General features: G+C 38.0%; 5 protein-coding genes across 5 annotated transcripts in view; 2 read left to right on the forward strand and 3 right to left on the reverse strand.

Moving 5' to 3' along the window:
* Positions 1 to 20126, reverse strand: part of LOC134825067 (uncharacterized) — a 33722-nt gene extending 13596 nt beyond the window's left edge. Inside the window, exon 1 of the mRNA XM_063837205.1 lies at positions 20103 to 20126. The gene's annotated coding sequence lies outside the window, so the exon portion shown is untranslated. The remainder of the gene's footprint in view (positions 1 to 20102) is intronic.
* LOC134825105 (probable aminopeptidase NPEPL1) overlaps positions 1 to 20131 on the reverse strand; it is a 67523-nt gene extending 47392 nt beyond the window's left edge. The window contains exon 1 of the mRNA XM_063837247.1: positions 20102 to 20131. The gene's annotated coding sequence lies outside the window, so the exon portion shown is untranslated. The remainder of the gene's footprint in view (positions 1 to 20101) is intronic.
* On the forward strand, positions 1 to 26292 carry LOC134824936 (cleavage and polyadenylation specificity factor subunit 1-like). Its single transcript, XM_063836954.1, has 24 exons — positions 1 to 195; positions 402 to 617; positions 759 to 1016; positions 1317 to 1440; positions 1639 to 1787; positions 2250 to 2406; positions 2562 to 2674; positions 2879 to 3084; positions 3333 to 3508; positions 3618 to 3763; positions 4516 to 4661; positions 14810 to 15044; positions 15162 to 15320; positions 16270 to 16438; positions 16613 to 16756; positions 16874 to 16971; positions 17137 to 17321; positions 17457 to 17579; positions 17778 to 17997; positions 18118 to 18320; positions 18436 to 18646; positions 18771 to 18907; positions 25355 to 25528; positions 25654 to 26292. The coding sequence occupies exons 1-24, from the start codon at positions 19 to 21 to the stop codon at positions 25838 to 25840; spliced, it is 4113 nt and encodes a 1370-aa protein (XP_063693024.1). The 5' UTR covers positions 1 to 18; the 3' UTR covers positions 25841 to 26292.
* Positions 1 to 26466, reverse strand: part of LOC134825041 (uncharacterized) — an 852482-nt gene that overhangs the window by 258062 nt on the left and 567954 nt on the right. The gene's annotated exons all lie outside the window — the stretch shown is intronic.
* LOC134825168 (uncharacterized) lies at positions 20905 to 23490 on the forward strand. The gene has a single exon (XM_063837322.1). It carries the CDS (start codon positions 21734 to 21736, stop codon positions 23213 to 23215), a length of 1482 nt encoding a protein of 493 aa, XP_063693392.1. The 5' UTR covers positions 20905 to 21733; the 3' UTR covers positions 23216 to 23490.

Here is a 26466-nt window from a genome sequence, read left to right on the forward strand (position 1 = left end):
AATATTTCTCAGGATATCATGGTTTTTGGGGTATACAGACTTAATCATCCCCCAAGTGCTGTGGACCATTGTTGTAATTGTTATTTTATAACTCCCAATGAGCCTAACTTGGTCGTTGCTGGTGGCAGTTTATTGCGGATTTTCAGATATGTTCCCATGCAAGAAGATGGTCAGATTAGGCATCGACTTGAACAAGTATGTAACAAGCATGTAACAGATTGCTGCTGCAGAATTATTTAGTATTGCATCATATTCGAAATATACCTAATGAATTATAAACGAAATATACCTAATGAATTATAAATTCAACTTATTGATTCATGGGCCATGGCAACTATTAATTGGTCGAAACTTAATATGACGATTGTTTTATATTGTAAATTATGTTATTAACTTTCCAGGTGTTGAGTTGCAATCTGTATGGTGTCATAAGTTCAATAGTGCCAGCCAAATACCCTGGAAATCGGAGGCACTCTCTGCTCGTTGCTGTTGGTGAGGCTCAATTGGCAGTTATCGACTATGATCCGTCTGCCCACTGTTTCAAAACTCGTATGTTGTATAACTATGAGCAAGATGACCAGCGCCAAATGTTTCTGCAGCAAACTTTCTCACCTCAAGTTAGTGTTTATGTATCAGCTAAATTATATAACATATTAAAATATGAACAATCTGAAATCTCTATAACAGAATCGCTTTCTCGGTTGTTATTTGAGCCAAGTATTGCAATTAGTATTATATTGACATTTTATTTCTCCCAGGTTCGTGTAGACTCAGAGAACCGAAGTGCTGCAATGTTGATTTATGGATCAAGGCTGGTAGTTGTTCCGCTTATCAAACCAGCTAAAAACTCAACTGATAGTACACAATATCAAAGTTATGTTGTAGATTTAAAAACGCTTGATGAAAAAGTAAACAACGTGAAAGACTTCCAGTTCTTGCATGGATACTGTGAACCTACAATTATGCTATTATATGAGCCTTTGAGAACTTGGCCAGGCAGAGTTGCTGTGCGGAGGGTATGTTCTGTGTTTTGTTTTATAATTTCAATACATTTGTCTACCAGTGACTGGGTCGGGAAATACAAGTTTGTTTTGTAACATGAAAATTATTTGCGTATTGATTCATTAAATTGATTGCTGTTGAAAGATGAATGGCTAATCATTGTCAAATGTCAAGACAAACTTGTGTGATCTCCAATTCGCAGTGATTTCCATGAAATGTTATTTTTCATTTCCTGATTTAAACTCATATAAACCTCGGATAAAGTGATATTTATCACAAGTACTAAATTATATCTAACGTTTTTTATCCTACAGGATACATGTTCTATTGTAGCGATAGCCCTGAACATCAGAGACAAAGTGCACCCCATTATTTGGTCTCAAAACAACTTACCATTCGACAGCTTGTACGCTTTACCTGTCCCTAAACCCACTGGAGGTTTATATTAATTTAAGAGATACTGTTCATACATTTTATAACAAGTTCGCACTGCTGCTAAATTTTATTTTATGGTATCGATTTACAGTGTGTTTAAATTGTGATGAATAATCTGACATACATTTATACATTTATACATTTATACATTTATACACTATAATACTATACACTATACACTAAACACTATACACTATTCAGGTGTGTTGATATTTGCTGCAAACTCTCTTCTCTATCTAAATCAGTCTATTCCACCGTTTGGCGTGATGCTCAACTCCCTTGCTCCTCAAACAACTGATTTTCCCCTGCAAAAACAGGGCGACTACATGCTCACTCTAGATGATTCTCAGGTTAGCAGTATATTAGTTAGTTACTAACATGATTTACTTTATGATTTAACTTTATGTTATTTGCTTAAACTGTTTAGGATGCAACCTAATGTCATGATCTTTTTGAACTTATTAGCAATTAGACTGTTAGCTCGCTTCACAAGCATGTCATCTTCGTTCCAAAACTTTTTATGTCCTATGCATACACTCCTTGATAATTATCTTGATCTAGTATCTTTGTTTCACACAATAGAGCATAAGTTTTGTGGTTTATCCACTGGGCTTAGAGTTTGTGTTTAAGCTACCAAATTTTATTATTATTATTATTTAAAACTGTTCCCAAAAATATAAGTTATTTCTGATTTCTGAACCGTTTCAATTCGGATAAATTTTAGATTTAATTTTAGGGCAGCGTTTTTGATCAAATGGAAAAGAAACTAAATAAGTACATCACGTGATCTGATAAGTTTTTACAATCCCCAGGCCGTTATGATGGAGAACGAGCGAGTTTTGATATCTCTGAAATCTGGAGATATATATCTCATAACCCTTCTCTCTGATGGAATGAGATCTATTAAAAAGTTCAGTTGGTTAAAAGCAGCTACTTCTGTTCTTACAAGCTGTCTTTGTATGGCTGCAGGTTCGTCTATACTACCTACTACCTACTATACCTAAACAATAAACGATTGAACAATATTCGAAAATCTCAAATAATGAATCGAAAAAATCTGCGATCAAATAAACAGTAATTAGCCATAATAGCTTCGATTCTGAACTGAAACATTAAAATCTCAGGGAATTACATATTCCTGGGTTCAAGATTTGGCAACTCTATTTTGCTCTACTACCAAGAGAAATCAAGTGTTGCAGCTAACTTCCTGGAGGAGCAGACCAACAAACGAGCACGGGTAAGAATTAACAGAACTTTTAGTTGTTTTAGCGATATACAAATAGATATACATACAGCGTATTATACAAATTACAAAAGTCGTTGGTTTACCACTGGTAATGTCATTTGCAGCTACTTCAAATCATAGAAATTTATTATTATAAAACTTGACCAGTTGACCTTGCTCTCACATCACAGACAGTATAAAACTCATACTTCGCAGCTTGATGACGACGACCTGGACCTGGAAATATTCGGGAACAAAAAAGAAAAAGAGGACATCAGATTGTCGACCTATTCCTTCGAAGTGGTGGACAGTCTCCAGAATTTCTCACCAATCACTCAGATGACGGTGGGGGAGTCACCGTTCCTCAGCGAGGAGTATAGAAGTAACAATCACCACGATCTGGAGATTGTCTCCTGCAGCGGGTAGGGGCTTTGTTACTTGTTAGGGGGACCAGGGGGGCTTTGTTATCTATAATACTCGTTATCAGATAATTGTAGGCCTAGACAAGCGGCAATAATTTATCAACTTTGATCATATTTTTTTATCTACTTTTAGTTTGCAATGCTTTGGGAAATTCCTTGAAAGGTTTGCTGACAGGGTCTCCTTTAAGAATTTAGTATAGTGGACAGTGCTGCATATAATCATAATCAAGCACTCATTTCCCTGGCAGGTACGGCAAGAACGGAGCGTTGTCAATATTCCAGAACTCAATCCGACCCATGATAAACTCAACATTTGACCTGCCCACAGTGTACAACATGTGGACAATCCACACGGACCCCACTAGTAACATGCACTCTTACCTGATCCTTGCCAAGGCTGACAGCACTCTCGTACTGCAAACAGGTGTGTTAACTGGTAAACTGGGAGTAGTATCCCATCTTGGAGGTGCATGATGATTGTTCATGGAGATTGGATTAAAAACTATAATTGAAATTGACTGATTTTATCCAAGGTGAGGACATTACGGAAGTGGAAGAGTCCGGGTTCTGCTCATCAGAAACTACCCTTTATGTGGGAAATATACAGGGTTACGTAGTACAAGTGTGTCCAATGTCCATCATACTGCTCCAGGATACCACCATACTACACCGACTTGAGGTATTTTGTTGTCACAACTAAAATCATCAAATTATTGTTGTCTAAATGTCTCACTCGCCGACGAAATTTTATTTTATCGAGTTTTACATACCTTATTTGGGATATCTTAATTAAAAAATTGGTATCCAATCAGCCAATGCTGAATGGAAGCTCAAACCGTGAACATTTACAAATATTACTATACTAGTGTAAACTGTGCCTACTGCCGGGACTTCATTATCGCAGTTGAATGGCAAAAGTATAAACATTGCAAAAGTTAAAACGGTGCAAAAGTATGAACACGATCAGTCGAAACCGGCCGCATTTGAGTGTATTTAATTCTGAGCGCCCATCACGTAATAATCACGTATATAATAATAGTAATACTTGAGTGGCAATCTTGAGGTCCACTGCCAAATTACCTAATTATATAATTTGGGGCACAAAACCATCAATTAAAATCATTACCACCGGCTGATTTAAAAAACATTAATCATTTGGCTTCGTCGGAGTTTTGTCGAAACTATACCGAAAAAAACCAGTCCCATTACTCTGACCGTTTTCTTGGTTAAGCCGTTCGGAAATTACACACGAACGAACAAATGAACGAACGAACCCACACACTTTTTGGGATTATTAGTATAGATTAATGAAACAGCTGCTTCATGACGACTGTCAAGTTTTGTGATGAATTGGATGTGTTACTGAAGTTTACATATTAACTAATGAGGAACTGCAGATAATAGTATCCCCTCACTTCAATACTCACCCAGCTGTCAGAGACTATATCCAGTGCGTCGGTGTGCGACCCATACGGGGTTGTGATGCTCATGTCCGGTGTTGTCAAACTGCTGGGCGTCGTTACTCGAGATAAAAAACCTCAGCTGTTGCTCTCGGACACTTCTTCAACTCATGTTGTGTAAGTTTTACTTTTATAATGAAATTATTGTGTAAGTTTTATTTTTATAACGAAATTCTTGAGTAAGTTTTACTTTTATAGCGAAATTTTTGTAGGATAGTTCTATGCTTAATATTTGATGCTCGTAACTCGGACGAAAAAGAAGTTGAATAATTAGTTGAATGTAGTAAAATGGGTTGAAATCTCAGATAGAGATAAGATGATAGTTGCCTTGATCTTTAACTCAAATCAACAAGGGTGATATTAACAGCTGTTATGTATCTGAAATGTTCAGTCATCCGAAACTTTCTTCTGTTTTGTTATGATAATTGTTATTTCGTACGTACCATAATATGTTACTTCGGGCCTACTTACCATATTAGCCACCAAGTTTCCTGGCTCAAATTTAAATCATTAAAGTCTGATATTTCGTTACATAACCAATATTATATATAATATTCCGAAAATAACATATTCTGTATAGTATCATACCCTGTTGAATCAGACTCGGAGCTAACCAGTGCTAAATAGTATCATATCTAATGAAAACCGCTACCTCTTGCTCTCTTGGCCTATCTAACAGTCGCTAAAAAATGGTTAACGGCTGAGGTCAGTCACCGTGCAGTTCTTTAACATCCGTTTTATGCGTCAGAAGTTTGTAACGATAATAAGGCATTGAGGGTGTGAAGGTTAGTGAATCTGTGCTAAGTGACCATCGAGTATCGAGTATCGTCCAACCTTGAGGTAGCCGCTCAATTCGATTTGGTAATGAATATAATATTACTGGGCACTCGGCATTTGGCGCACGTGTCTCTAGAGAACTGACCACAAGTCGATGGACTGCTGAGTTTAGTCAAATCATTTATTAAGCTCAGCCGAGCATTCGAAGTGCTAAGCGAAAATTGAGAGAGTCTAGTAATTCTCTTCATTTACCTACTGCTGCGAATCTGTATGAAATTGTAGATCTGACCATATTGCTTGATGCGTTTCCTTAATCCTAACCTATGGCACTATCTATAGTCGATTGTCATTACCCGTCACGAGAAGTTAGGACGATGTGTTCTGTGTCTGAATAGGTGTCTGAGTCATGGCCTATTGTTCATTTCACATCCAAGACAGATTCTATCTTGGTGAATATTTATTCGGCAATGGAAGGTGTCAGTCTCCCCTTTACTTAGACCTTCCTTCTTCATCTAGGAATATCATCAAATATTTGTATCTGGCACCGGTATAATTTAGTAGCCAGCTTATTGCATGAGGGCTCAATGATCGTTCGCATATAATATATGAGACTAATTATGTAATCTATTACAGGGTCCTCGCGTATCCTACATAGTTAATAGTTCTCGTACAAACGTTTTATGTGAGACTAATAACAATCATTTCTAAGCTTTAACACGTCCCTTCCTCTGACAAGATATACGGTAACGTTATATTATATAGCTGAGTGAGCGACTGTAACTACCGTAAATTACGTTAGATTACCATGCCATTCCTTATCCTACTATGGGTACTCATGCTTGGATTTCTTCTTGTGCTGCTTTGTTGGCAGGTCTTGCTCCTCTAAATATAGTCCCTTTAGTTTATGAGAGTGCCGCGATATTGTTCTAACCAAGTAGCCCGCCTCAAATTTTATTACCCACATGTTGTTTTTAAGTTTGTTCTGTAGCTTTATGTACTGTAATGACATACTTATAGAGTCATAGGTAATAGTCAATGTACACATCAATTCATTTGTTAGCGTATTGTAATGAGCATCGAACTATTCAGTAGTTTCAAATTGTGTACGTTACAATAATGGAGTTAAATAAACCATGAGTCTTATATTACAATAAAGATGAGTCTAGTAAACACTAAACTATTACCTAGTCTTTAGAGATGATAATATAAAAGTAGCCGGGCTAGATCGTGCTATAGTCTATACTACTTAAAGTTGCCTTTGTGACGATAATAAGGCCCATCTGTGCAGCGCACCCTGCACGTAGAGTGTTAATATAAATTATTAAAGATAATTTTGCTGTGTAGTTGCTTTGTTTTGTTGTCGTCAGAAGGAACCCAATCTGCTGCAACCACATAATGAAAGTTTTGTGATTAAATTAAGCGCTCGCACTTCTGATTGCTGAAACTCTAACAGTGCAAGTTAACAGGACTTGTTATTATTGTAAGCTGTATGGAATATATGAGACGATAGTTCAAGGAAGTTTGCTCATTGTGATCCTATATTGATCCGATATTGCTCAAACTCCGCATGTATTACGATTTATCGGTGCTATGGGCATTGCAATTCAAATTGATTGGGCGGGCTTTCAATCTAAGAGCGGAAAATTAATGAAATGACAATTTAGTGCTATGTGGTTGCAATACGATCACAACAAGCGCAATGTGGTGCCAGCCGCATCGTCATTTTTCATTTTCATTATATTGTTTGTTGACATGAGCAGGACATAGATTTGCTATTTTTCATTTCATTATGAGCATAGAATGACTGCAAAATGATCCCAAAATACTTTTCACTGAGTATTAGTATTAGCACTGTAAGTTGCCGCGCCGGGAAGATATGCAACTTTCCGGCTTGATGGCAGAGTTGACATTGATCCCTGAGTGTATGAATCGAAGTAATTTCATTCAAAATGTTTCGTATGCGGCTATGAAATTCATGTTCTTGGGATACCAACAATCCCCTTGGCATTTCATTGATTAAATTAAACTCTGTTCTGAAACGGATTCCTGTTGTTATTTGGTTATGATTTAACTTTGATTCTTAGTACGATATGTATTTTAGGAAGATGTCTTATCGAACAGTGTCGAATCGTATTTTCTGTATCCGGAAATTCCTGGAACCTGCTTACCGACATATGATCTTAGATTGTCATTTGTCATGTGTCTTTTTAGGTTTATATATTTTGTTTTCATACATAATAGAATCTAGAAATATCCAGATCCACAACAGAAAGCTGTGATATTCCGTCTCGTGTAACAATGTTAGTATGTTATGCTGTTCATTTTTTCCGTGTTAAATCAGTGATTAAGTATTTAGTTGCCACAGTGATATTGCCAATCGTTAATAAGTGAACTTCATTTTAGAATAAATACCTGTACCTTTCCACTACATTGTCATTTCAAAAGAGTTTAAATGTTTTATAGTTTGTTGAGATTTGAAATTTGTGACACCTTATTGTGGTGCAACCTTGTTATTGGCATCTGCTGCACTTCATAAGTCGGTGATCATTTCTCAACTCGAATTAGGAATAATTACTTGATCTAGGTACGCTAATAGTTATGTAATCTACGCTGATATTTTCTTTCAGCGGTTCCCTTTTGAGAGCTCGAGCTGTTGTAGTAATGATGACATATCTCTGTACAACGGTATGTAGGTGCCTGGTGCAACCTTCATAAATGAGAAGATTTATAGAGTTAACAGTTGGTTTGCGGTATACTTGAGTGTATATTATAGAATCCTTTGGTAGCACTTATTTCTTGAATTTTGACATATGGGCGAAAGTTTGTTTGTAATTTGTCTTTTGTCTAAGAATAAATTTAAACATGATAAAATAAATACGGAATGACGGATTATTTCGAAATTCATAACATTGTTTTAGCGGGCCACCTGATCTCACCAGCGTCACGTGCATATATTGCAAAATAGCACCGACTTTAGACTTTAGAGGACTATCTTAGCTTTATTACAATATGTACATACTTCAAAGGTATTTCTAATTGTGTGTTTTATTTCCAGATTTAACTAGATTTCACATTAATTATGTATAAACTCGTTTGAGAGTTTAAGGTAACCTGTAGTTCCGCTTTTTATCAGATGTGATGTATTTCATTAAAATAATCTAGCTTAGGTCTATAGAGTTCGGAAAGGATTTAATGGGCCACGTGACATAAATTAGCCATTGAACTTGCTGTGTCCAAATTGCACCAATACTTAACCGTGGGATATTGCATGGTAGTCTCTTGAATTATCATTTATCATACTTGAAGGGGCCCGTGATGTTGAGTTCTGTCTCACTAGCTAGGCATGATCATGATTATTAATTTGCCATAAATCATAGGCAACGTTGCCTCTCAATGTCAATTAAATATCTTGGGGGTCTATTGTATGTAGGCGTATCCCATAATTTACCATCACAATAAACGTTGCACAGCCTAATCTTCACCCGTCATTATTCATCACGTAATGAAATGTTGTCAAAAGACGTGGCCCCTTGTGGTGGTCACATGAACACTACTCAGTACCCACTGATCCCACTCATAACTCACTGTACATTCCTCCACGATACAATCGTGATGCGTCTCGGTCTATGCTGAAATACTGGCATTAGTCTCAGTTTAGATAGTTGATAAGGACTAACTATTGCCAGCTGTAATTATGCGATAATACCTCGTTAATGACGCTGCTGATGAGCAGGATCTCTCCAGCAGATCCAGCCTAAAAACTAAACTCGTATTTAGTGGTTATGACGATAGTGGTATTGTCAACCACGTTTATCCCTGTTCCAGGAAATGACGCACCTAGCTAGTAACTACCCCTCATGAGCACTGACCGTATTCTCGTTGTGTCTGTACAACTCGCAAATGGTCAGTTTTTCATTTCCATGTGTTGCTCATGGGCTACTTCAAATATCGTATTTCCTTTCTTACAGTAAATGTATTATTTTGTTTAAATTATAACTATTAAATTGTCCGACTGCACTGTATTTTATAAATGGAATCATTGCTGAACTACTTATTGTGAACATTTTATTAAAGTTTTTGAGTTAGTAACCTTTGCTGCCGGTTCGGCTAACAAGCACTTTTTATAGCAAAGAAGACCGGTTTATTAGTCCATATACCGTTCGCGATAATTACTTTTCCAGCAACTTAAAATAACGCTGGGATGGGGATCTGATGGCGTACACTTAATAACTCGATATTCAGCTGGTGTGAAGATTGTTGGTTTCTGCTTCATGTGATTTCGGCCTGTTTTTATTTCCAGGACCTTAATGTATTTGTTATGAGATATGATAAGAAAGCACTTACCTATTTTTATTCGAGCTTTTAAAATTTCCAGACTAATTAGATGTCCAGACACCCCAATTGTCAATTATCGGTTAACTTCAAAAGACCACATTGCTATGATATGTCGAATGATAACGTGCAGGGTCACAGTAGTTTAAATTAGTTTTTAAAGTAGCCTGTAACTAACTTTCTACTTTGTTAAGTTGATGATAGTGTTGAAACTCAAACTATTCGACCTCACATCAGTCCACAAATTTGTTTTAAACATTGTGTTTTATTTCGGTTTATCAAAAGTTAAGGCATTTTCAAGTGATTTCATCAAATTTTGAGCTTGGAGAACTTCTGTTTCCTGAATTAATCCTTATCAACCCCAGCTGTCGTCATGAACGTTGCATTTAATTTCATTGCAACATTTTCCAGTATTAGATCCAGATCCTGTACTTGAGATTTAATATTTTATTTTACCGTATTTTGTTGCTCGTCATGCTCTACCTAATCTCAGTAAGGTTATTAAGACAGTGCGGCAGACAACGGTATTAATACTATATATTAGATTTGCTAATTACTTCTAGAATTTAATCCAAACTATAGTCAATATGTAGCTATAATGCTCGAAAAATCGGTGCACTTTTCTTATATTGCCAAAAAAAATTGCTTGTAAGATTCTTGTGAGCAATTATTAACTTTTTACGCCCGGAAATGCCAGCTTTTAAAGCTTTAGACGAATATATTGTAATATTGATATATATTCTTTTACTTATTTTTATAGTTGTTATGTCTGTAAATCCTTGGAGCCTTTCACGTCAAGTTAATAAATACCTTTAAGGAACAAAATGCCAGTTACCACTTCCGCTCCGATGATAGATTTCCCAACTCCTACGCCTGAAATTGGATCCCGCTCCGGAATGTTCCTCGACCCTTACGGTGTGGAACCGTCAGCAACCCATCATTCCAGCATGTCACCTACCACCGATGAATCACCGGAAGAGCTCGTCTTGCCAAGCCCTTTAAAAAACTGTTCTGAAGATACTTTAGCAAACATATCAGACTCAGCAGCTAACCTAACAGATTCAATCTTATTGAACTTTAATGATACTGCAGATATCACTCTTGCGAGTATAGCATCCCTCCTTGCTTTATGCGGACTTCTCGGAAATATCCTAGCCCTGCTTTACTTTTGGCCGAAGAGAAAGAAAGCAATCCCACCCTTTCTCTACACGATAATAAGTGCGATAGACGTATTGAAATCACCCCTGGCTTTACCAGTACTAGCAACTCTCTTCCGCTCCCGAGCTCCTGGACTATTCGAGAACTCCCTGTTCTGTGCAATGTGGCCCTTTCTCTTCTACCTGCTGGTGAGGATGTCCATGTTTGTCACGATGTTGGTGAGTGTTACTCGCACCATTGTGCTTGTCACCCCATTTCATGAGCTGAGCAGACGCGCTGTGAGCTCCTCCGTTGTGGGTTACGCAATTCTGCTAACTGGAGTTGATATTGTGTTCTTCTCGCTGGGGTGGCTGGAAACGAGTTATCGGCAGTACGAAGGATTTTGTGAGATATTTCCTCCCACTCAATCAAGCCACTACGCTTCCTATTCCTACTCCGGTATTCTGCAAATTGAGCTCCTTCTTCCAGTTCTACTGGTAATTTTCAGCTTCATAATGGGTACAATATCTATGGTAATGAAGAAAACAACCATGCCTAACGAAGATGAGAAGAAATTGAAAAGAGTGTCGATTACAATCGCTATTTTCACTGGAGTTTTCCTTCTGTGTAATATCCCCGGGTTCCTACTCCAGATGATTTACTTGGCTTCGCAGTTTTGTGAGGGCGGGATTGAAAAACTTTCCAACAACCCATTCCTGAAGAACTATGGACATCTGCTCACTCATTTCTTTCTTATACAGTTAAATGCAGCTCTGAACCCTTGTATTTATGTGTTACGGATGCCAAGATATAGGCGGTGGACTAAAAAAATGATGAAGGATACAGCCAGCATTTTAAAAGCTACGGTCAGAGATTTGAAGAATAGCTCAACCAGTTCTAGTTCGACTGAATGGGGCTGATTGTATCATACCTAAGCTATAAGGTCTATTATTGTTGAAAAAAATTGATACCGGGAGAATTTTCTGAATCGTTGAATTCTGTGCAGTCACTGTTAGTCAGAAACATTGAGACTCATTCATCATTTCTGTTTTATGTATCATAATTCATAAACTACAAAAACAAAGAAAGACATTTTTTCAGAGTTTAATGAAAGAATGAGTCATTTTATTTTAAGACATTTATAAAAGCTCAGTTCAACAAATCTGAAACATTTCAGTTCAAGGATGCATGTCTGTTGAATATATATATATATATTGAAATTGCTTATTGATTATAAATATTATTGTATTATATATAAGAAAGTTAATGTTTTTAATTTAAGCATTTAGATTTTATCGTACCAAAATAACAGTATATACCAAGTTAGGAAACGATTGAACCGGGAAAACTTTACTGAACCCGAACAAACCCTTTTTTATTGCTAAACCAAACCCTGAACCGAAATGAATGTTATAGGCTTGGTGCGGCTAATGATCAATTATCATTATCTCGGTTATTTTATGATTTATGATCAACATCTGACTGAAGCAATGGATTTTAATTAACTCCTGAACCAAGCAGAACCTATATATCAGTCGTTTCCTATACACAATTTTTTGCTGTGTTCACTTTAAACGATCAAATGTGTATTTTTGTTTTGTTTTAATATATTGTTGTCCGGTCAAAAAACTATGGTATGTTTAAATCAAAGAATATTAATCGAGTCAAAATATTTACACAGAAAAAACTCAAAAACTTATTATTTTCTTCGTCTGCAGTTCTTATAAAATCCTAACTTTAAACCCAGTATCACCATCGACAAACATCGAAATGTCCATTTCTTACGGTAAACAGAACTAAAGTAGAACTGTTGAAAGAAAATCGCATCGTTAGATCTCCAGATATACGCTTTGGAACCACTACACTGAAAACCACCGAATTGGATATATTTTTTGTGTTTAAGGTAATATCTTAAATGTGGCACATAGAAACTCGCCCAAACTTACACAGATTACTCGTCCTATAACCACCATACTTTATGGAAAGTTTCAAGAAAATCACACTGTAGGATCCGACATAAACTATTGTCCAAATAACCTATATTCTGAGTCGGACAGATGTCGCTGTCGGACAGATGTCGCCCAATCAGTTTCCAGAGACCTTCCAACCCTCTTCCTCCGAGCCTTTATCTGGGACATTATCCGGGGATTTGCTATGAAGTAAATGAGGGGATTGAGGATACAATCAGCGTGATAGAGAGTCACCGTGAAGATCTGTGCGGCTTCGTAGGACATCCGGAGGTGTAGTGTAAAAAATAGGATCTGCGGTGTTACGATAAGGATCCCAGAGAAAACGATGGCAGAGGTTGTGACGAGAAGCCGGCCCACTTTAATTTTGTGTCTGTACATTGAGATAAATATCATCAAGTACATCAAAACTATGAGAAGTAGTGGTGTCACCAACGTCATAATCGGGAGCAAAGGTCGACGATCATCGAATATACATCGACCATAATTTCTATGGTATTCTACTGCCATCGTTCCTGCTAAAAATGCTATCGGATCGTGTATGAGGTGGGTTATCGCCATCGGTGCCCACGACAGTATGATCATCACTAGGGTAACTCTGGGGGTGATCAACTTGCTGTATTTGTGTGGGAACACCAGAGCTACAAACCAGTCGATGGTTAGTGGAAGTTTGGTGAACATTATTGAGCTCCAAACAAAATAAGCCAGAAAGACGAAAATGTAGCACCATGCGTTTACTGATCCATCTTCGTTGACGCCAACAACTTTCTTTGAGATGAAGCCCAATCCTCTTATCATAGCCACTATCCCAATCAGTGCATCATTGACAGCAACGTTCGTCATAAACATCTTTTTCGGTCCTGGTAGTTTTATCACGTCGAACTTGAAGCACAGTAGAAGAGCACTGCTCATGAAGAATCCGATAAAACCTATCCCAGTCAAGCAGCTGCCGTTGACAAGAACAAACGTGCAATCTTGATAAGAACAGGTTGTGTTCTTGATGTTGAATCCCATCCTATCTTACAAGTCGAAAGACTGAAAACATGATATTATATTATCTTCTATTTGTTTTTAAATAATATATTCGAGTTCTAGTCACAATGAGAAATGTCTACACGAAAAATTATTAAGAAATTAATCTACTGTGATAATTTGATCATGAACCACTATAGTTAAATATACTATAATATAGCACTCCTGTCTGTCTATCAATAGTAGAAGTTAGAAAGACATCGCGAGTAGGGGTTTATACACACGATGGGTGAGATCCAGTGTTACGCCCTTCCTTGCTGGGCCGTGACTAAGGTCTACCACAGGGATGGCAGCTATAGTGTCCAATGAACCATACAAAACAAGTAGAGTTCTCAACACCATACAATGAGATTTACAGTACTATGGGGGTCAGGAAGTGGCAGCCCTCAGGTTCCACTAAATAAGGAGAAACGGGGGACTGCCTTTCAACTGTGCACTGAAGTAAGCTCATAGCTGTATGCTTTCTACCCTCAAATTACAATAGAGTAACTCGTATGGTGTAATTACGCAAACCTCCATTTACCGCGGCTTTTTCCTTTCTCCCAAACTGCGCGGTTAATCGGGGTATTACTGTAGTTGTTTGAATGAAAAGTTCCACTTAATGACCAATGACCATGTGAAAACTGCAGAAATTGTACGGAGGCTCTTAGTACTCAGTAATCAGTATGCGTATTTTCCCAGATCTTGAAATTGAAGCTCACTTTGTTAGCTTAAACGGAAAAATAACGGAAAAACTCATGTTAAACAATACCTGGCAGTAATTGGTAATGAATGGCGTTCCTCTTGTTGCTGATATTAAATGTAGGCGGTGTTTGGTAGTCTAGCCAGTAGACGTATGAGCTTGCGTGGTATTTAAAGCCAGCAATCTCAAAAGTCAAGGATAGAATACAAGTTGCTCGGTGAAGAACAAAAGGTCGCATTATTTTCAATTTTGTTGATCATATTATATTGGCAAAATTGGTTCCCATGGCCATGGAAATGAGACAGTGGTTTGTTGTATCAAATATTAAATCCGCGCAGGTGTATCACTACATATACGGACGAGTCAGGCCTGTTCTCAACGGAGCCTCTTGAGGATGTTGTGGAGGCAGCACCTGAGGCCACGGTTAGCGAGACTACAGAAGCTCCCAAGGACACAGAAATGGAAGAAGAGCTGGATGAGGATGCTCTTTTGTACGGAGACTCTGATAAACTGTTTGAGGGATTCAAGAGCAAGCGGAAACCATTCTCGGAAGAGAAACCAACCAAGACCAAGGTATGTAACACCAAAACAAATATAAGTCGGCAAAGATTAAAACTTATGGGACGAAATCGATTTTTAAAAAATAACTGCGCCTTTAACCGTTTGATAAATATCGGTTTTATATTCCAGGCTACAAAACCAGAAGATAGGGGACCTCTGATGGTAGCCCAGTTTCACAACGCGACACATTGGTGTATTCTAACGCGAGATGACGGGGTCCTGGAGATACGCTCTCTTCCTTCCTGGAACCTGCACTACTTCTGTAAAAACTTTGCTATGAGTCCCAAGGTAGGTTGTACGCAGTGTAACAATTTATAGCAACAATACAAATATGTTATATATAATTATCTTGAGCGACATAAGGATCATGGTCGACTAACCATCAGCTGCTTTGTTAATGCTATCCAGGTTTATTTTTTATTTGGCTTTTAAATTAAAGAACAAGGCTACTCATTATGTTTGATGAATCAAAGTCAACAATGTTGCAATTACGAAATAAAAGCGTTCGCTTGTTCACAATTTAGCATCGACAAGTTGTCACGGAATGAGCGGTTGAGATTGTAATCTATATCATATTATTATTATTAACCGCGCCTATATTTAAATGTTTTTGATTCATTTAGTTGAGGGCAAAACGATGGTAACAAGTATGTTTATCGGCGAGAAATTGGTGATTTGCAACAGTGACTTGAAGGTTAGCTATGCCTAATAGGCCCTAATTTAAGATAACTCGCAAATAACTGCTTCTTAAAAGACTACCAAGATTAAAGCTGCCTAAGTCCATATGCAGCTTGATAAGGTGAGTGGTGACAATTGCATTGTTGCCTAACCGCTTGTCACAAGGATTTAACACGTAAAACGTATTATGATCGTTTTAAGAGACAAAACATTGGCACAAATAAAATGTAGCATAAAAACACATAACACAGATACGAGGTTAGCCTCATTGAGCCCCTACTAAACCGGTGTAACGTTCACAAGTTAAGTGTTTCCATGTGCTAAAATACTGAGTTAATTACAGGTACAACCTTTCTTATAGATGTGGAATGTGAATCCTGGTGGGGAAGTGTTTATTGACACGTGACCAGCCCCTCTTACAGGGGCCGGGCCAGTGAGTCAGAGAAGGGGTCATCGGGAGTCTTATTTTGGTATATCCTGCAATCGATATTAATTTATAGTCTGTAATTAATACCGACTGTTAGACGATAAATAAAACTATATAACCCCTCTGTTGCAGACGTTAGCAGACAGTGAAGATCATCACCCGAGTGTAGGAAGTGAGGGTATACCCGGTGTTAAAGAGATATGTGTCGTTGGACTCGGATGGCAGCGTCAGAGACCATACCTTCTCACTCTCATTGATGATGACTTCTTCATCTACTCAGCTTTTCCATACAATACTTCGAGTAAGACATTTCAAAGATTTTAGTTTTGTTATTATGTTTTTAGTATATGAAACGGCTTCAACTGTCCTTTATTCCTGGCAATTTAAAATGATAATTAATATCTACTGTATTCTACGGTCTCGGACTGACGTATCAAATTATTCGCTGTTTTTCATGCATACTCCATATATTCAGATAAGGATTCTCTGAAGATGAGGTTTGCTAAGATCCAGCATGAAGTGCTGATAAAGAAGAAGAAGACGAGGGGAAACAAACTACTGGACATGGACGCTCACCCTCACTACACTCCTAAGATACAGTGCTTCAGCAACATTGCTGGTTAGTATTATCAACCGCCGTAAATATTTTAGGATATAACTATTTTGAACTTTTTAAATATTTAATTCCTATCTTGTGGCTCCTTTCGGAAAATAATTGTTAAGTTCAACAACTCAGGTTACTCGGGGATATTCCTTTGTGGTGATTTACCGTACTGGTTGTTCCTAACAACTCATGGTGCTCTTAGAACTCATCCTATGTATTTAGATGGCAAGGTAGGTTCGAGTTGTTCATTTTTACATAATTTGTTCGGTCAACTGGCTCTCTTTTTGGGCTCACTCTGGATGTAGGCGTAGCTCCAATTTACAGACCAGACTTGAATAACTCTCTCTCTTTGAATCTTGGTACAGTAAAATACAATGTCATGTATGTATTTGCAGGTGACATGTTTCGCTCCGTTCCACAATGTGAACTGTGAGCACGGGTTCCTGTACTTCAGCAGCACAGACGAGTTGAGGGTGTGCACTCTACCTACCACTCTCTCCTATGACAATCACTGGCCTGCCAAGAAAGTTCCTCTCAGGTCAACCCCTCACTTCGTCGCCTACCATCATGACACCAAAACGTAAGTTGATAAGATGTGCATCTCGATTATCAAGTCTTCTCAAATTTTAACCAATTTGTGGGTACATTTTGTTACCAATGTTTAATGTTTATGCAACTTGATAATGCTAAGTTTGTAACGCCGATCCTCTTAAAGATACGCTGTGTGCACTAGTACTCCTTCTCTCAACCCAATGAGGCCAGCTATGCAGAATAACATGGACAAGGAGGAAGCTCCTATTGAAGAGGATGATAACTTTCCCTATCCTTCTCTAAACTGGTAAACATCTCTTTCTTAACTCTTTACTTTACTGGTCCTTCATAACCATACAGTCAATGATGCTTAAATATCATAAACAAACAGAATTCACACGATAACATTTCTTAAAAACCAGTAAACTGCATAGTTAGAAAAGTAATCTTCAGTCCTGATCACACTTTTTAAACATTGATACTAAGATAACAGACGAACTGGCAGGTACTCTATAACCCTATATACTCGTGATGGCTGGGAGATAATACCAGACAGCAGAATAGACTTCCCCAAATACGAGCGAGTAACCTGTATGAAGTTCATGGAGCTGTCAGGGGAGCAGATGGGAGAACAAAAGAAGGGTTATGTGGTAGCTGGGACTATGAGTAGTATGGGAGAGGAGGTATCAGCTAGGGGCAAGATCATGGTCTTCGATGTCATGGAGGTAATAATTCGGTGGGACCTTGTTTTAAAATTGAGCGACCAAAGACTGCGTATGATTGTTGAGAACTTGATAAGTTTAAGTTCACTCGTTATTAAATTGTACTTTAATTAAACTTTTCAGGTTGTTCCTGACCCCGAGAAACCGCTGTCTGGCTTTAAGTTTAAATGTCTTTACGATAAAGAACAGAAAGGCCCAGTTACAGAGATAGATTGTATCATGGGACACATTATATCTGCTATTGGCCAGAAGATATATGTCTGGAGTTTTCTAAACAATGATCTTGTTGGGGTCGCTTTTATTGACACACAAATCTACATTCACAGGTACCTAGATACAATTTATATATAGCTATATGTGCTTATTTTATGCTATTCATTTTCTGTTTCGAGATGATAATCTGTAGTCGCTCAAGTAAAAATTGTAATTGTTTTCTTTCAGCATCTCGGTGATCAAAAACTTTGTTCTCTACGCCGATATAACAAAGAGCATTTCCCTTCTGACTTTCGACAAAGAGTGCAAAACACTTTCAGTGATCAGTAGGGACTATGAACCAATGGAAGTTTATAGATGTGAATATGTAGTTGATGGAACTAACTTGGGTTTCATGGTATCTGACTCAAACTGCAACCTCGTCATATACGCATATCAGGTATAGTAGGATTCTACATTGCTTAGTTTTAATAACTGCTAAACTCCATTCACTCCATTTCCTGTCGTGTCATTAAAACCCCGTTAAACTGCCAAATATTCAACAAACAGTTCACATATTTCAGCCTGAAGCTGTTGAGAGTCAAGGCGGAATGAAGCTCATCAGAAAGTCCGATATAAACATCGGGGCTCACGTTAACACATTCTTTAGAACTGGAATAAGGATACATGATGGCACCATACTTGGAACCGCACCGTCTAGGTGAGACAGTTTTATCATAATTTAATCATTTAATGTGAATTATGAATCGGCTAACCTTGGGTAGATAAGACACAATAAAATAACTTGCACTTGTATTGCTAGATTTTATGTCTCATGTGCGTGTGCTTTTTCAGCATTTTACATACTTGCGCGCGAGTTTATTGATTTCACGTGTTTCAGCCACATATCGAAATTCCCGCTACATCTATATTCTATCTTATAGGATTTCTTATAAAATAAACATTCACTGTGTATGTGGCTGCAAACATAGAAACATTAAACTGCGGACCAGTTTCTATACGAAAAATCGAATTCTGCCATGATGTAAAGTTATATGAAAAATGTAATCATGTCGTCTGGCATAGAGCTGAAATTAACCTTAAGTGTTCCTACGGATTCATGTCTTAAATCTAAATTTTGATATTTGAGAGGGTCATGACTGCCGGTTTAGCTCAATACTGCAGTCTATTTTCATTTCACTAGAAACATGAACAAAATAGAACTCACAATTTAGCGTTTACAGTGGCAGTATCGGGCAGACTCTGCCGCATACAGCCTATGTTAAGTATAAAAAAATGTCGACGATATACGAACACAGCCCCTTACTTTGTACGTTGCTAATTTTATGATCTGAAATGTCGATACCTACTAAGGGATTGTGGTCCAGGTTGTAGTCGAAACTTTGAGTTTGTAATATTATATCCTTACCATAAACAAAGTTTAATAAGTCCAGGAACACCGTAGTAATGTTGTCTGAACCTGTTATTTGGCAAGCCTGTTCAACAATGCCGATCGTGCACAATCAATAATTAGTGATTGCATAATCCTAATCTGCCATATTATTTTTAGGCAAAATGGTGCCTTTTGGTTCTAATTCATTGAACTGTCGTTCATTCAGCACAAGAAAACGATGGGTTCTGTCATGAGAAAAAAATGTATATAGGCTAGCTGGCTAGGGGTTGAGCTTTTTTGTTGAAACTTGATAAATTAATTGTTACGTTCTTGTATGTAATGTAGTAATAAGTAAATAGTGTAAAATCCGGATTGGAGTATTATTTATGAGTCGCATTGTTGTAATGTATTCTGTGTAAAATTATCTTTATCCCGGTTGTTGCGACAAGTAAAAATGCTCTTATTAGGGAAAGGAGTTTTCAGTTTACTCGACGTTTCAATGTAACTACATCGTATTCATGATCTCAAATTATTTGTTATATAGTAGTGTTGAAAGTATTAAAAGTAAATAGTGTTGCACACCAGCCATTTCATTTCTGCCCCACTCTAGCCTTGAATATTGTAAATTCTTAATTTTGTACTCTCAGCGCTTCATTTGAGAATTGCATGACGAATTTGTGTTTGATAATTTCTGAACAGTAATTTGAAATTGCGGTGGTTGCGACCGCACATTTCGTTGTAGAATAATAAGTTTACCATTTCACGGATTGCCAACAATGATCTTAAGTGGTTGCTTTTCTAAAGGAGCAGACTATGCTGTGTGTTTTTACCAGAGTAATTGACGTAGAGATTCGCGTTTTATCAAGATCCATGTAACGTCTGTTTAATTTTGCTACCCAGGTAACGTCCATTCAGAAACTGCTGTAACCACCACATACTGTAGTTCGACACGCACTGTAGTTCGACACGCACTTAAGTTCGACAATCCATCATATTAACACACTGTTGCACTTCCGTGCGCTACCTGGACTGCAGATCGATGCGGACGAAATCCTTAGTTGTGTACCAGTTTGTGCATGCAGCGTGTACCCTTTCCATTTTATTACGTTGCAGCCCATTTCATTGCTGCAGGTGCCTGTAGTTAAGTTACAGTTGTCAGTAATTTAATATTCTTAGTAGCTGAGGTGGCTCCTAAATCGTTTGACTATTGTAGCCTGCCAGGGTTATATGATAAGCTCTTCTGTTTGTTCATTTGATACTGTGTACTGAGCTTACGATTCCACTTTTATCCATTGACTTTTGTATCATTTATTAAATTCTTTCAGTTTTAGGGAAAATGGGTGACATCACAATCGAGGTTTTATCTAAAAGAACTGAGTACCAAGAGATGATTGACAATTTCAAAAAATGGAATACGTGGCAACAGCATTACTTTTTCTGTCGTTATACTAAGATTCTGGACATAAAACTCTTGGAAATATTGCTGACGGATTTCGAACCGTTATACCATTCTGGTTATAAAAAATCTAATTCAAAAGATTCTGGAACATCATTAACATCTGTAAGATCCACTAAACTGCGCAACAAAAGGTGCCGCATACCTAAGGAGAGACTTTATCATAAGCATGTGACCGAGGAAGTTTTTAAAGATAAAACAATGGCCGATTACATTAAAAAGCCTAATCCCATAAACTTGAAAGTTTATAGCCAAACTATGAACACGGAACAGATGAAGCAATGTTTTCTGGACCAACTGGAGTACTTGGATGGAATTTGCAATGGCTGGGAGACCTATGAATTTATTCACCTTATTCATCTTCTGTTTCCCTTTTGTGACAAACCAACCTTGCTTTATCTGAGCTCGTGTGTAAACAAACGGGTCATGCTCACGATAGTGTTCTCAGACTTCCTGATCGTGCAGTACAAATTATTTGTTCTTATCTGCCTGCTAAAGATCTCGCGAGAACAGCTCAGGTGTCCAAGACTTGGCTGAGATACTCTTACCGGTCCATAGGTTGGAAGGTTAGTGCATTGGACATTAACTACACAGGTATCGACTTTTCACGATTTTCTGAACGGTCGGAGGACACTCTTTGGAGGCGAATCTATTTAGAATTACACGAACTGAACAAGCAAAAAACTACACCACCGAGGATGAGGTTCGGATCTATCGTTCAGACTATAATGCCACATCAAAATACATCTGCTGGTCCCCAAATGTTGAGAGAACGTAATTCACGATCCGGATCACCCGACCTGGTAAAATTTTGGTTCAAGAAGAGCTCTCTTCCTTCACCAATGTCTCTTTCAAGTGACAATTCCGTTGTAAGTATACCTTCCAAGACTGCAGTTACTGCTAAAAAGCCAAAAATTGTGACTTTACTAGCTACCCCTGTACCTCACAGTGAAAATTCAAGTCATAACGTTTCAGAGGCTGGAAATCTTTTTCCTTCTGGTACAAATATGCTTAAGACCCCTTCAGCCGTTCCAATCACTGCAAGCACACAAGGGCTGCCGTCTACTCGCTCCCAGGGGATCCCAGGTCATTTAAACGATAACACGGTTTTAGATGAATCCATTCAACGAGTTGCATCTGTTCACGCTAGTTGTTGTTTAGAAGACGAAATTGCCTACGAGGAAAACTTTTCTCCCAAACAACACAGCGAGAAGCACGCACGATTTATCGAGGACGTTACTGGCTACACTGCATGTATTAGTGCCCTGGCGACTACCTATCCGTTAAAGTCTGTTAATGAACTAGTGGGCCACAAACAGGCCGTATACACCTTCCAAGCGGACTCTCTAAGATTGATATCTGGATGTGGGACTGGGATTCTCAGAATCTGGGACATAAGAACTGGGAGACCGGTGAAGAAAACGACAGCCCACAATGGGGCGATAAATTCACTCCAATTCGATGGACACAAGATTGTTACAGGTGGGTGGGACACCTTTGTCAAGATATTCTCTGTCATCTCCCTGAGATGTTACAGCGTCTTGACTGGCCACAGTGACTCCGTAACAACAGTTTTCTTTAACAAAACTCACTTAATATCTACCTCACTCGACAAAACTCTCCGCGTGTACCAGCCCAGTACGAGGGAAAGTCCCGACAAGATTGCCACATCCTACACCTGCGATCACGTCATCATGGGACATGAGGCCGGGATCATTCACGGAGACATGGACCAGGAGACCATCTACTCAGCTTCTTTAGACCATACTATCCGGCTTTGGTGTGCGAAGCACTACAACCCTATTAGGACAATCCACTGTGGCGTGGAGATTCGCCACTTCACCTTTGATCAGAATCTTATAATTGCCTCTACAGAGAACAAGCTGTTGCTTTTTATCGACCGCAGAAAAGAGGTTCCCTCACATCACATCTTGTGTGGAGACTTTGCTGTGAACTACATCTGGTTATATGGCAGCAGGTTTATTACGGGGGATGTTGGTGGGCTTGTTAAAGAGTGGGACCTGCCCAGTGGAGCAATGCTCCGGATCCTTCATGGACATTTGGGTCAAGTGCATTGTGTTCAAGCGAACAAGTCCCAAATTATTAGCAGCTCTTTTGATCAGAGTATAAAGATATGGTATCTTAATCAGCTGAAATCCTCCGATAATTCGCTAGAGTGAGAAATGTTATGAATTTCAGACAATGTTGATATTATTGTGTTTTGTTCGTATCCTCACTGGATGTGCATAAAAAGAATGAAAGTAGAGTTTTCTGTGACAAAACATTTGTATCGATGATCGATCGTTCAAGTGGCCTCAAAAATTTTGGTCTCAGTTACTAATTACAAACATTCGAATTTCGGAAGCCAGTGGCTATCCTCCGTTTTAATCAAACTGGCCGTTATTTTATTTTAATATATTATGGTAAACATTTGATGACATTTTAATCACCCTTACAGCTTATTTTTGAGTTTGAAACATTTCACCCAAACAGTTGACGAGCTGTAATTGAGATTTTATACAATGTTCATAAACATGAAGAATTCATAATTATAATTTATATGACCAATTCGGCAACAAAATACATTTTATTAACCTGGTGGTTAAATTTATGACTTTTTTAAAGTACAAAGTAAAACTCCGTATGAAAATGAATATTGATTTTATTATTTTACCTCTACCGTCAAATAATGAAATGAAACTGCATGCATTACAACTTTACGATTCAACAATCCTTAACCTCGAGATCAATTAAACGAGGTCTAAACCGATGATGTTGGGTGTGAGGAACACGCCGGGATCGTGATCGTCTTTATGATCGAGCTTCTTGATTTTTTGCCTGATTTCTTTCTCGTTAAGAGTTGTAATAAGGGAGATATCAAAATTAGTCTCCTCAAAGTGAGATATGCGTGTCACTCTGTTCCCGGTCACTTTGTACAGTTTCACTGCAGATTCGTTGAGAGGCTTCATTGCAAGAAACATGAACTTGAACTCGTATTTCTCATTCTGGCTTACTGTGTGGTTGTGTTTCACAATGAGAACTGGCCCCCGGTCTGGAAGGGTCCTGTATGAGTGATCTTCTCTTGAGAGAACGGCAACAAGTGCCACAAGGGTAAACACAAAGAAATTCTTCATATTTCAGCTTTGAAGAGGAATTTAAAACAGTGAACAGTCGTCTTAGAAGTGAAATAGTCTAACAGAGATCATGCATTTTAACAAGAATTGCGCCCGTTGTTTCGGTTTGGCGGACGCTAGATTTCCATTCACTATAACTATAAATATAGGCTTCATCAGCTCACTTCATAATAATTATATTGATACACATCAGTACACTATACTACGCATGTTACGTACAAATTTGGCTCATTACCTAATACTATACATTATATAGGTAGTATACATTAAAATACACTCGCGCCGCGCATTCATTGACAGGCTAGCTATATACATCACATCTCGGCAAGCAATACTCGCGCGCTGCACTGCGCGCTAGTTGACATGGTTATTAACGGAAGTACCCACAGACGACATATTTAAACCTACATACCTCATTCTCCAAAATCCACGTTTTTCTGCAAAAACGTCCATTCGTAACCTTTCACTATTGCCTTTTTACAAAAGGGTGAACGGAAAAAATTGCATGATCTCTAAATCTATTTATAGAACGCTACCATCAAGCAGTTCGAAAACTAACAAGAAGATAAAACGGTGAACAAAGAAACCGGGGATGGGGAAAGTGTAACGACCTCATGTTTCATGGGAGATTAAATTGTGGAAGTGTCCGGATAAGAACCATCGCCCATGTTTTAAACTGCAATTAAAACTACACTTCGTCCCCAACTATCAAACTATACAGTATACACAGCTATTTACTGAAATTTAACAATTTTACAATCAAATTAAATGGTTTATGGAATCATTGTTCACCAATACATTTAAGATATTGGTATGACTATGTGCAGTGCCATCGAACCTTCATATCATCAATAACGTTATATGTTTCAAGAAACCCCTTCCACTTCCAGTACTTAACAGTCAAATTTGCGTTTTATAACCCTTTCGCGTGACCAAAACAGTTTTTTCTCATAACTTCTTGGGGAAGTGTTTGTACCATGGGGGTTATTTGGAATTATTGTAGCTTTATAACCTATCCGTCTACGGCTGTAGTGTATTGCCAATAAAATGTACCGTGCACCAGTCCATTACCACTTTTAAATATATTGATTTCAGCTTCATGAATTATTGTAGTCACCCTAACAGTAACACCTAACAAGACTAGAAGTAGAATGACGAGCTGAATTGATCAATACAACCTTTCAGTGCGTTACTACACCCGAGTGAGAAACGTCACGTGACATGGTTTGCAACTCTGGACGGAGCTCTGGGATCCTTCTTGCCCTTGTCAGAGAAGAAATACAGAAGACTGTTTATGTTGCACAACAAGTTGGTCACAGCTGTCCCTCATGTTGCGGGCCTTAATCCCAAGAAATTCAGGTAATGTCCTATGTTAAATTTGATTACTTCCACCTTGTCAACTTAGGCATTCCAATACTAAACCATGCTGTACTTCTTATGAATTAGTTTGTTTTAATCATGCAACTTATCATAATGATCTCCAGAACAGCCAAGATGCCTGGGAGATGGTTGATGAACCCACATCGGAATATTCTAGACTATCAGCTTCTAACCAACTTCCTAACATTGTCTCATACGGAACGAAGAGAACTCGCTAAACAAATCGGCACTACTCCTTCACAAATTGTGGACGATTTAATGAGCATACAGAAAGCCATGATGATATTTTGATCAAACTTTAAGAGTAAGTTTTATTCACTCTCAGACACTTAACTATTTTTAGATGTTTTACTTGTTGACTTTGAACTTAGAGCTGGATTTTTATGAGAAATATAATGTTAGGTAGGCGGACCGAATCCCTACCGCCCATATCATCCCTAACCCTACTGGTATACTATAAGTTGTTATTAAGCGGTAGGTCCGCGTCCGCAATAAGGATTCGGTCTATTTCAACCATAATCCTAGGAAGACTGAAGAGATGCAATTGGCAATGTTCAAAGTACCACGCTTATATATCGGGTTTTTCATCATGAATATTTATAGTTGTCCTTCAGACTTTGCGTGTGTTTTGATATTTCTATAAACTCCAGCTTTTGATCCAGCGACGTGAAGCGTATATTTATTGATGAGATTTTGAAATGTTATTTTTAACTAATAATTTAATGATTTAACTTTTCAACTTACCACTTTGACTAACTTCAAAAAAGACATATCCACCTCAGAAGGTAGGTGGATATATGATGTTATTAAATTTGGACCAACCTATTCCACCTCGCTCCCCATCATTCTTACACCTTTACTCCTGGACCTATGTGGCAAGCCTGCTCCCTGAACAACAACAAAAAACAAAAAAATAC

The sequence above is a fragment of the Bolinopsis microptera genome, chromosome 1, assembly GCF_026151205.1.
Source record: "Bolinopsis microptera isolate Bmic1 chromosome 1, MBARI_Bmic_1.0, whole genome shotgun sequence".
NCBI classification, from domain to species: domain Eukaryota; kingdom Metazoa; phylum Ctenophora; class Tentaculata; order Lobata; family Bolinopsidae; genus Bolinopsis; species Bolinopsis microptera.